The 12945-nt window shown below is 48.4% G+C and overlaps 1 protein-coding gene across 1 annotated transcript; it reads left to right on the top strand.

Annotated features, from left to right (window-relative positions):
- The first annotated feature begins 67 nt into the window (after positions 1-67).
- On the top strand, positions 68-12520 carry LOC142483227 (uncharacterized). The gene is given in 4 exon segments (XM_075583289.1): positions 68-1854; positions 10110-10785; positions 10788-11173; positions 11175-12520. Coding segments are annotated over 3 exon segments (1032 nt in total). The 5' UTR covers positions 68-1854; positions 10110-10232; the 3' UTR covers positions 11268-12520.
- Positions 12521-12945: the final 425 nt, after the last annotated feature.

Raw genomic sequence — 12945 nt, 5'->3', positions numbered from 1 at the left:
AATTTTTAAACAACTTTTATTTTTTAATATTTTATAAACATCTACTATTCTATAACATCTACTATTTTATTTTATTAAATTTCATTTACATCTACCTCTTTGTTTTAACACACACTGATCCACTTCCTCTCCAATCTCCAATAGGGCGCACGTCCCAAATATGAATCTACCTCGAACCAACCCTTGAGGACCAGAAATGATGCATACCATCGCGACAACCTCTGCAACATGAATTGAAGTTAGAAAGGAGTTATGAAGAATCTGGACTATACGTTTTGAACATTTTGAACTTTTTCACCACATGAGAGCTCCGCGTCGAAATCACCTATACAAGTATTTTTCTAATATCAAATGTCTGTGTAAACCCATGCTCATGCATATTTGATATACTCTCGTCATCCGCTGGAATATACTTTTGCAATATATTTTAAACAATGACTCTACACTTAACTGAATACCGCACTATCCACAGTGTGGTAGAGATATTAGGGTTTTGAAGTAGCAATTTCGATATGCGGCCACTTGGTGGCAGCATTGTATTACAAATGAAATATCTTTTAACTAACACGGAGATATTGAGTGGTACATTTTAGATAGCTGAATGAGGAAACCAAGATTTTGGGTGTCTAGGTTGTTCTACCCTTATGTCAGATGTAGTGGCTATAAACAGTTAAGGTTTTTTAACCATCTTGATAATAATAATATTATATTTTTTCCGTCAAATATGTAATTCGTTATAACTTTTGTCACATAAATATATTTTTTGCTGTAATACACTCTGGCACATTTTTAAGTTACTTTAAAGGGATGTGTGCCACACTACCAAGATTGCTTAACTTTTACCATTAGGTTATGACAGTGTTGAGGTAATTTTCACATCCAGCCACATGGTGGCACTATTGTTTTACATATGTAAAGATTTTAACCAACAGAGAATGGTTTTAAAAATACTGCACACGGAGGAACTAAAAGATTCCAAATCACACAAATACCCCAATCAAATTCCAATTTCCACCGTTTTTTATTAAACTTAAAATGCTTCTAAGGACAAATACAATGATCATCTAAGTATTTTTTAAAATGTAGTTTTTATAATGTATTGATTTATTTTAATATATGCTTATCTAATTTTAATATATGCTTATCTAACCCATTATTTATATTTACAGGCACATCTCACTATCCCTGACATTAGGGGCTTCCAAAGGTAGCTCCTATAAAGAGATATAACCGTCTAAATTTAAACCATGCCCTTAATCCAGGTGTTTCTCCAATTAAACTAATGGGGGCACCTATAAATGCAGCACACAATGAGCATCCGGCAGGAACCTGACAAAGCTTATTGCGAAACGCGTAGTTCCCTGCCGGAGCTCATTGACAGAGGGACCCAGCACACTGCAGGACATCCGGTTCAGATCCCCCTTTCCGGTTCCGCTGCCGGACGCGCCAGTTGGAGCAAAAAACGGAGGAGGAGATCGTGCAGGAGTGCTCTGAGCGGATGATGCTGGGCAAGTGATTTTGTATATTCGTTTAGTGTGAGAGTCCTTTTTTGTGTTTGCTTCAGTACATCACATACTGTTTAGTTCATTGTGTTATCGTGTCATATATTGTTTTATACCTTTTAAGCACCACAACATGTATGCATAGTGTATGCACATGTCTTCACTGTTAACCCATTAAAGACCTTTTAATTCATTTTGACTTTTGGTTTGCACATTGCTTTTTGGTCATTTGGGATACGGGGAGAGGAGACACTCACACACCACACCCATCGGGGGACAACTCTGCTGAAACAACAGGACACCATCCATACAGGACATTACCCTCTGAGGGCAAGGACTCACATCAGGCCGTGTGAGTTTAATGTATATCTGAGACTCCAGTATATGAGTCTGTATTTACCCACACCAGTCAGCGTTGAGGGAGAGTCACCACACAAGCCCGTGTGAGTCACTGGATCCATATATTCTATGTATTCTGTGATTAGTTAGTGGGAACCCACCATCCATCCCACCACCGTCCACTCCTACCCCACCCCCCTACTCCCCCTTCCCACTCCCCCCCTCCCCTTTTTTTCCCCCCAATCCCCCAATGTGGACATGATACACTAATATCGTGTTTTATTCTTTTATTCTAGTCACCCCGTCACCCCAGTCAGTCACCCCGTCACCCCCCCCCCAGTCAGCCACCCCCCCCAGTCAGTCACCCCCCCCCCGAGTCCGTCATGCCTCCCCCCCCCAGTCAGTCATGCCTCCCCCCCCCCAGTCAGGCCACCCCCCCCAGTCAGTCACCCCCGCCCCAGTCAGTCACCCACCCTCTCTCTCTCTGTGTATCACCCACCCTCTGTGTGTGTCACCCACCGTTTCTCCCCTCTGTGTCTCCCCCCTCTGTCTCTCCACTCTCTCTCCCCCCCACACTCTCTCTCACCCCCACACTCTCTCTCTCACCCCCACACTCTCTCTCCCCCCCACACTCTCTCTCCCCCCCACACTCTCTCTCCCCCCCACACTCTCTCTCTCTCCCCCCACACTCTCTCTCTCTCCCCCCACACTCTCTCTCTCTCCCCCCCACACTCTCTCCCCCCCACTCTCTCTCTCTCCCCCCCACACTCTCTCTCTCCCCCCCACACTCTCTCTCTCCCCCCCACACTCTCTCTCTCCCCCCACACTCGTCTCCCCCCCACACTCTCTCTCCCCCCCACACTCTCTCTCCCCCCACACTCTCTCTCTCCCCCCCACACTCTCTCTCTCCCCCACACTCTCTCTCTCTCCCCCCCACTCTCTCCCCCCCACACTCTCTCCCCCTCACACTCTCTCCCTCTCCCCCCACACTCCATCCCTCTCCCCCCCACACTCCCTCCCTCTCCCCCCACACTCTCTCTCTCCCCCCCACACTCTCTCTCTCCCCCCCCACACTCTCTCCCTCTCCCCCCCACACTCACTCCCTCTCCCCCCCACACTCTCTCTCTCCCCCCCACACTCTCTCTCTCCCCCCCCACACTCTCTCTCTCCCCCTCACACTCTCTCCCTCTCCCCCCCACACTCTCTCCCCCCCACACTCTCTCCCCCCCACACTCTCTCCCCCCCACACTGTCTCCCCCCCACACTCTCTCCCCCCCACACTCTCTCCCCCCCACACTCTCTCCCCCCCCACACTCTCTCCCCCCCACACTCTCTCCCCACCCACACTCTCTCTCTCTCCCCCACACACTCTCTCTCTCGCTCTCCCACGCGCTCTCTCCCCCACACACTCTCTCTCTCCCCCACACACTCTCTCTCTCCCCCACACACTCTCTCTCCCCCACACACTCTCTCTCCCCCACACACTCTCTCCCTCCCCCACACTCTCTCTCTCCCCCGCACACTCTCTCTCTCCCCCCCACACTTTCTCTCTCCCCCCCACACTTTCTCTCTCCCCCCCACACTTTCTCTCTCCCCCACACTCGCTCTCTCTCCCCCACACTCGCTCTCTCTCCCCCACACTCTCTCTCGCTCTCTCTCTCCCACGCGCGCTCTCTCCCCCACGCTCTCTCTCTCTCCCCCACACACTCTCTCTCTCTCCCCCACACTCTCTCTCTCTCTCCCCCACACTCTCTCTCTCTCTCCCGCACAAACTCTCTCTCCCCCCCACACTTTCTCTCTCCCCCCCACACTTTCTCTCCCCCCCACACTTTCTCTCTCCCCCACACTCTCTCTCTCCCCCACACTCTCTCTCCCCCACACTCTCTCTCCCCCACACTCTCTCCCCCACACTCTCTCTCTCCCCCACACTCTCTCTCTCTCCCCCACACTCTCTCTCTCCCCCACACTCTCTCTCCCCCCACACTCTCTCTCTCTCCCCCCACACTCTCTCTCTCTCTCCCCCACACTCTCTCTCTCTCCCCCACACTCTCTCTCTCTCCCCCACACTCTCTCTCTCTCCCCCACACTCTCTCTCTCTCCCCCACACTCTCTCTCTCTCCCCCACACTCTCTCTCTCCCCCACACTCTCTCTTTCCCCCACACTCTCTCTCTCCCCCACACTCTCTCTCTCCCCCACACTCTCTCTCTCCCCCACTCTCTCTCTCTCTCCCCCACACTCTCTCTTTCCCCCACACTCTCTCTCTCCCCCACACTCTCTCTCTCCCCCACACTCTCTCTCTCCCCCACACTCTCTCTCTCCCCCACACACTCTCTCTCCCCCACTCTCTCTCTCTCTCCCACACTCTCTCTCTCTCGCCCCCACACTCTCTCTCGCCCCCACGCTCTCTCTCTCGCCCCCACTCTCTCTCTCTCTCACCCACACTCTCTCTCTCTCACCCACACTCTCTCTCTCACCCACACTCTCTCTCTCTCCCCCACACTCTCTCTCGCTCTCTCGCTCTCTCTCCCACGCGCGCTCTCTCTCCCACGCGCGCTCTCTCTCCCACGCGCTCTCTCTCTACCACGCTCTCTCCCCCACGCTCTCTCTCTCTCCCCCACACACTCTCTCTCTCTCCCCCACACTCTCTCTCTCTCCCGCACACACTCTCTCTCCCCCCCACACTTTCTCTCTCCCCCCCACACTTTCTCTCTCCCCCCCACACTTTCTCTCTCCCCCACACTCTCTCTCTCCCCCACACTCTCTCTCCCCCACACTCTCTCCCCCACACTCTCTCTCTCCCCCACACTCTCTCTCTCTCTCCCCCACACTCTCTCTCTCCCCCACACTCTCTCTCTCTCCCCCCACACTCTCTCTCTCTCCCCCCACACTCTCTCTCTCTCTCCCCCACACTCTCTCTCTCTCTCCCCCACACTCTCTCTCTCTCTCCCCCACACTCTCTCTCTCTCCCCCACACTCTCTCTCTCTCCCCCACACTCTCTCTCTCTCCCCCACACTCTCTCTCTCTCCCCCACACTCTCTCTCTCTCCCCCACACTCTCTCTCTCCCCCACACTCTCTCTTTCCCCCACACTCTCTCTCTCCCCCACACTCTCTCTCTCCCCCACACTCTCTCTCTCCCCCACTCTCTCTCTCTCTCCCCCACACTCTCTCTTTCCCCCACACTCTCTCTCTCCCCCACACTCTCTCTCTCCCCCACACTCTCTCTCTCCCCCACACTCTCTCTCTCCCCCACACACTCTCTCTCCCCCACTCTCTCTCTCTCTCCCACACTCTCTCTCTCTCGCCCCCACACTCTCTCTCGCCCCCACGCTCTCTCTCTCGCCCCCACTCTCTCTCTCTCTCACCCACACTCTCTCTCTCACCCACACTCTCTCTCTCTCCCCCACACTCTCTCTCGCTCTCTCGCTCTCTCTCCCACGCGCGCTCTCTCTCCCACGCGCGCTCTCTCTCCCACGCGCTCTCTCTCTACCACGCTCTCTCCCCCACGCTCTCTCTCTCTCCCCCACACACTCTCTCTCTCTCCCCCACACTCTCTCTCTCTCCCGCACACACTCTCTCTCCCCCCCACACTTTCTCTCTCCCCCCCACACTTTCTCTCTCCCCCCCACACTTTCTCTCTCCCCCACACTCTCTCTCTCCCCCACACTCTCTCTCCCCCACACTCTCTCCCCCACACTCTCTCTCTCCCCCACACTCTCTCTCTCTCCCCCACACTCTCTCTCTCCCCCACACTCTCTCTCTCTCCCCCCACACTCTCTCTCTCTCCCCCCACACTCTCTCTCTCTCTCCCCCACACTCTCTCTCTCTCTCCCCCACACTCTCTCTCTCCCCCACACTCTCTCTCTCTCCCCCACACTCTCTCTCTCTCCCCCACACTCTCTCTCTCTCCCCCACACTCTCTCTCTCTCCCCCACACTCTCTCTTTCCCCCACACTCTCTCTCTCCCCCACACTCTCTCTCTCCCCCCCACACTCTCTCCCCCACACTCTCTCTCTCCCCCACACTCTCTCTCTCCCCCACTCTCTCTCTCTCTCTCCCACACTCTCTCTCTCTCGCCCCCACACTCTCTCTCGCCCCCACGCTCTCTCTCTCACCCACACTCTCTCTCTCTCTCACCCACACTCTCTCTCTCTCACCCACACTCTCTCTCTCACCCACACTCTCTCTCTCTCCCCCACACTCTCTCCCCCCCACACTCTCTCCCCCCCACACTCTCTCCCCACCCACACTCTCTCTCTCTCACCCACACTCTCTCCCCACCCACACTCTCTCTCACCCACACTCTCTCTCTTTCCCCCACACTCTCTCTCTCCCCCACACTCTCTCTCTCCCCCACACTCTCTCTCTCCCCCACACTCTCTCTCTCCCCCACACTCTCTCTCTCTCCCCCACACACTCTCTCTCCCCCACACACTCTCTCTCGCTCTCTCGCTCTCTCTCCCACGCGCGCTCTCTCTCCCACGCGCTCTCTCCCCCACACACTCTCTCTCTCTCCCCCACACACTCTCTCTCTCTCCCCCACACACACTCTCTCTCTCTCCCCCACACACTCTCTCTCTCTCCCCCACACACTCTCTCTCTCTCTCCCGCACACTCTCTCTCTCCCCCCCACACTTTCTCTCTCCCCCCCACACTTTCTCTCTCCCCCACACTCTCTCTCCCCCACACTCTCTCCCCCACACTCGCTCTCTCTCCCCCACACTCTCTCTCGCTCTCTCGCTCTCTCTCCCACGCGCGCTCTCTCTCCCACGCGCGCTCTCTCTCCCACGCGCTCTCTCTCTACCACGCTCTCTCCCCCACGCTCTCTCTCTCTCCCCCACACACTCTCTCTCTCTCCCCCACACTCTCTCTCTCTCCCGCACACTCTCTCTCTCCCCCCAACACTTTCTCTCTCCCCCCCACACTTTCTCTCTCCCCCCCACACTTTCTCTCTCCCCCACACTCTCTCTCTCCCCCACACTCTCTCCCTCCCCCACACTCTCTCTCTCTCCCCCACACTCTCTCTCTCCCCCACACTCTCTCTCTCCCCCACACTCTCTCTCTCTCCCCCCACACTCTCTCTCTCTCCCCCCACACTCTCTCTCTCTCCCCCCACACTCTCTCTCTCCCCCACTCTCTCTCTCTCCCCCCCACACTCTCTCTCTCTCCCCCACACTCTCTCTCTCTCCCCCACTCTCTCTCTCTCTCCCCCACACTCTCTCTTTCCCCCACACTCTCTCTCTTTCCCCCATACTCTCTCTCTCCCCCACACTCTCTCTCTCCCCCACACTCTCTCTCTCCCCCACACTCTCTCTCTCCCCCACACTCTCTCTCTCCCCCACACTTTCTCTATCTCGCCCCCACACTCTCTCTCTCTCGCCCCCACACTCTCTCTCGCCCCCACGCTCTCTCTCTCTCACCCACACTCTCTCTCTCTCTCACCCACACTCTCTCTCTCTCACCCACACTCTCTCTCTCACCCACACTCTCTCTCTCACCCACACTCTCTCTCTCACCCACACTCTCTCCCACACTCTCTCTCTCTCTCCCACACTCTCTCTCTTCCCCACACTCTCTCTTCCCCACACTCTCTCTCTCCCCCACTCTCTCTCTCCCCCTCTCTCTCTCTCGCCCCCACACACTCTCTCTCCCCCACACTCTCTCTCTCCCCCACACTCTCTTTCTCCCCTACACTCTCTTTCTCCCCCACACTCTCTCTCCCCCACACTCTCTCTCCCACACTCTCTCTCTCTCCCACACTCTCTCTCTCCCCCACACTCTCTCTCTCCCCCACACTCTCTCTCTCCCCCACACTCTCTCTCTCCCCCACACTCTCTCTCTCCCCCACACTCTCTCTCTCCCACACTTTCTCTCTACCCCACACTTTCTCTCTTTATCCCCCACACTCTCTCTCTCTCTCTGTCCCCCACACTGCAGCAAAGGTTATTCCCACCTTTCTCCTAGGGCAGGGATATCCAAACAATGTAATTCCAGCGCACAGCAAAAAGAGAGTCGGGTTAATAAAAAATAAAATAATTTATTTAAACCGCATTAAAAAAATAGAGGGTGCAACCTTTCAAGGATGAGGTGTGTATGTATATATATGTGTGTGTGTATGTATATACAGTATATGTGTGTGGACTGGGGGCGGGACTAGGTGGCGAGTAGATTTTTTGGTTGGGCGAGTAGATTTTTGGGTGATTTGTCGAACACTGTATATATATATATATATATAGCTTATTGCTGCAGCAAAGGTTATTCCCACCTTTCTCCTAGGGCAGGGATATCCAAACAATGTAATTCCAGCGCACAGCAAAAAGAGAGTCGGGTTAATAAAAAATAAAATAATTTATTTAAACCGCATTAAAAAAATAGAGGGTGCAACCTTTCAAGGATGAGTTGTGTATGTATATATATGTGTGTGTGTATGTATATACAGTATATGTGTGTGTGTATATATATACTTTTATTTTTAATTATTTTATTTTTTATTAACCCGACTCTCTTTTTGCTGTGCGCTGGAATTACATTGTTTGGATATCCCTGCCCTAGGAGAAAGGTGGGAATAACCTTTGCTGCAGCAATAAGCTTGAGAAGTATATTAGTTATATTTTTTCTTACATTTTCTTTTGAAGATTTTTTGCACCATAATGTATGGCACTTTTTGTTAAACTGTTTTAATTGCTGTGTAGCACAAATCAGGAAAAATGATGTAAATACGGCAGAAACGTCGGTTCCTATTTTAATCAACCAAGTTAAGTCTACTGTAAGCTGTATATTTACCCATTTTTGGACATTAGTGGTGTCAAGTGTGGGGGTTTTGGCCCAGGATTACAGGGGTTAAACCCCATTAGGCCACCCTCTACTCTCACCTGAGAAGCAAGGGGTTAACTGGGCTGGAGTCCAGTAATGTGGTTTTGCCTTGCTTCAGCCATCCAACTGTTTATTCCCCTGTAAAAATTTATTGTTTCTGTTCCAGTGACTGCACCACACAAACACTGGAATCCATCCGGGAGGGCAAGGGTTAATAGTTGAATAGTGATTCTAGCCCTTTGTTTAAGTTACCCTCAAAGATGCCTGCCTACTAAGGAATGCGACCAAATGTTTAGGAAGCTGGAGTGGTTGGTGAGTGTTAAAACTCACACTTACAAACCATAGTATCCTGCCAGACACTCAATTTGGTAGACTGGCCAAACGCCCCTGATTTAGGAGTGGGGCTACAGAATGAGTGACCTTATTAAATATAAGAATATTATGAGATGTCCTCGGCTGAACATGCTATAAGTTACATATGTGTAAGCGGGGGGCCGAGCCGCAAATAATGATTACAGACACCTGCTGTTTAGCAGGTCCTATGAGACAGATATTAATATCTCTCTTAATTTTAGTATTACACTGTAATATTTAGTCTTATTGGGAGCGTCATGCGTGTCGGAATGTATTAATATGGCTCGCGTGCCAGTAAGTTTCACTGAACTGAAGTTATGACGTTATTTAGATAGGAAAAGCAGTTTTTAAACGTCCTTGGGTGGGAGGAGTTTTACTCTGAGGAAAACTGTCAACCTCACCACTGATTTATGAGAGGGGCTGGGTTTAGGTTGTGTTCAATGGGAAATAATTGTATAAGAACCAGGCTCAGCCTATGGCTATTGTCTTTCGTGTCTTGATGATTATGAAGATTGCTGTATGAACTGCCAGTCCAGATGTGACTGTTTCATCATTCCATCTTAAGTGAGTGTCCATATTTTGTCTGTCATTTGTATATCTCGTGTGTTCACCTTTTTCAAGGAATAAATTATATTTTATCATATCTAAGTCTCGTCCAGTTCAACCCAGTTATATTTTGGTGTGTATTATTAATAGCCTGTCTCAAAGCTACCGTCACAAGTGGTCAGATACTCGTGGGATGCCAATGGCTAGCTGGCCCCTTGAGCCACTAAAGGGTTAATATATCACAAAGTACAACAAAAGTTATTTGATAAGAACAATATATGAAGAACATTGATACAGGGAGTAATGTGATTTCTATTACTGGCGTGAGGAGAAAATATTTATTTCCATTTATGAGACATAATTGTAACATGATTAATTGGGGTGTTTTTTTTGCCTTCCTCTGGGTGAATGTAACGATAACAATGTAGCTTTAATTATGTTCAGTATGTTGCACGAGTAGAATTTTATAAAGGTTCAACTCAATGAACATATATCTCTCATCCAAATCTTCTCTGATGCATTGCAATGTTACATTAATACATTTTCTCACCATAGATGTATCTTCAGCACATGACTCGTCTGTGAGCAAGAAGCAACGTAAGAAATGTCCCAAACATCAAATTACATGAGGGGTTAATGGAAATATGTTTTAAGGACTTCAACATTGCATAAGTCTGTATGAGAATTGGAACAAGATTACCAGAAACTCGGCAGAGCATTTCTATACATCAACAGCCTTTTACTAAACTTACAGACACCGCAAGACAAGGAGAGGGTTTAAAGAACAGAGACATGAACCCCTACTGTGGGACATACGATAATGTTATACCGCAGATAATCCATACAGGGAAGAAATCCTATAACTGCTCTGAATGTGGGAAAAGCTTCAATAAGAAATATCATCTTGTTACACACCAAATAATCCACACAGGGGTGAAGCCTTATAACTGCTCTGAATGTGGGAAAAGCTTCAGTCAGAAATCAGGTCTTGTTACACACCAAAGAATCCACACAGGGGTGAAGCCTTATAACTGCTCTGAATGTGGGACTAGTTTCCATGATCAATCAAGTTTTTGTAGACACCAAAGAATCCACACAGGGGAGAGACCCTATAACTGCTCTGAATGTGGGAAAAGCTTCATTAAGAAATCGCATCTTGTTACACACCAAAGAATCCACACAGGCGTGAGACTTTCTAACTGCTCTGAATGTGGGAAAAGCTTCAGTAACAAATGGCTCTTGTTACACACCAAAGAATCCACACAGATGTGAGACCTTTTAACTGCTCTGAATGTGGGAAAAGCTTCAAGCAGAAATCAATTCTTGTTACACACCAAAGAATCCACACAGGGGTGAGACCTTATAAATGCTCTGAATGTGGGAAAAGCTTCTGTCAAAAATCAAGTCTTGTTACACACCAAAGAATCCACACAGGGGAGAAGCCTTATGATTGCTCTGAATGTGGGAAAAGCTTCAGTCGGAAATCGCATCTTGTTACACACCAAAGAATCCACACAAGGGAGAGGCCCTATAACTGCTCTGAATGTGGGAAAAGCTTCAGTCGGAAATCGCATCTTGTTAGACACCAAACAATCCACACAGGGATGACACCCTATAAACTGCCCTGAATGTGGAAAAAGCTTCAGTAAGAAATCACATCTTATCTCGGGAGATCTCAGACTTCTCTGCTGTCGATGCCGGCTCCATTCTTGATCAAAATCTCACTCCTACTCTGTACTCTGAACAGTCACGACTTTGGACTCCTTCCCCCCCTCGTACATAGATACACATTCTCTACTGTTTAAAATGCATTCTCTACTGTTTAAAATGCATTCAATTTGTATTAATTATGGGGTATATTTTAGTGCAATTCACTAAGGCTTCTTCAGGAGTTAATGTGGGTATATCTGTCCCTACCTTCTTTATAGGCACTTCCCTGTTTCTATTGGTTCCCATAAGCGCAATCCAATTGATTGAGAAACATCTTGATGTAATATTTCTCTTCTACATTGAGTTTGTATACTATGTAACATACTTTGTGTATCTGCACTATTCTATATAGATTATAAAATATAACTTGTGTGATTATAGATAACCAGATCTGTGTCTTTAACATTCAGAGATTGGTTATATCTCTATTTAACACTTCTCTTTGCATTAAGTTTATGCTATGGATTCTGTGTTATATTGTACTACAGTATTTGGGGTTTCAGTATATTCCCACTGCTATATGTATTACTCTGTGTATTAGATTTTAAGTAAAGAATTGTGCAAATTAAGATAACCCCGATCTGTGTCTTTAATTATTAGACACATTAGACAGTGAATCTCTTTCCCCTCTATATACACTATTTGAGGGACTATATGTGTCTGATTATTTAAGATGTCTTTTTTCAACAAATGTAGTTCATCAATATTTGTTGATTTAAATTCTTTCCTTTACATTCAAATTATGAGTGATATGTGTGATTTAAGATATTCCTATCTAGGTCTTTATTTATTAGACATAAATGGACTATATATCTTTCTTTATTAAATTCAGTGTGATTTAAGATATTCCTATGTCTTTATTTATCAGACATAGATGGACTATATATCTTTCTGAGGTTCGTTACTGTATTAAATTCAGTGTGTGATTTAAGATAATCATTCTTTGTCTCTAATTAGATATGTCTTTCTATACATATACTGTATAAGTGATACTTATTCCTAATGGGGATAGTAACATTCTCTATTGAATATATTCATCCTTTCTTTAAGGGTGTAATTTCCAATAAGCTGCCACTCTTACAGTAGTTTGTGAATTAAACCAACTTTATTCTAAGTAGTGATACCATGTTAAATATGCATCAAATTGTCTGCCCTTTATTAACATGGCTGCAAAGTAACAGTATATACCCAGCGGCGTTTGTATTGATTTATATGTATGGGACAAGGAATCAGATGGTGGTTATGTTATGATATAACAGTAAATCCTTCTCCTGAATGTATACTGATTATTGTTAGGAGTACCAATTACATTTCAGTGCACAGTATTACAACTGTCACACACACGATGCACAGCTATCTCTCACTCCCTGACACACACACGATGCACAGCTATCTCTCCCTGTCACACACACACACGATGCACAGCTATCTCTCACTCCCTGACACACACACACGATGCACAACTATCTCTCACTGTCACACACACACGATGCACAGCTATTTCTCACTATCACACACACACGATGCAAAGCTATCTCTCCATGTCACACACACACGATGCACAACTATCTCTCACTGTCACACACACACACGATGAACAGTAATCTCTCACTATCACACACACGATGCACAGCTATCTCTCCATGTCACACACACACGATGCACAACTATCTCTCTCTGT

The sequence above is a fragment of the Ascaphus truei genome, unplaced genomic scaffold (assembly GCF_040206685.1).
Source record: "Ascaphus truei isolate aAscTru1 unplaced genomic scaffold, aAscTru1.hap1 HAP1_SCAFFOLD_310, whole genome shotgun sequence".
Lineage (NCBI taxonomy): Eukaryota > Metazoa > Chordata > Amphibia > Anura > Ascaphidae > Ascaphus > Ascaphus truei.
The sequence above is the reverse complement of the archived record's forward strand: the minus strand, read 5'-3'. Positions and strand labels throughout refer to the sequence as shown.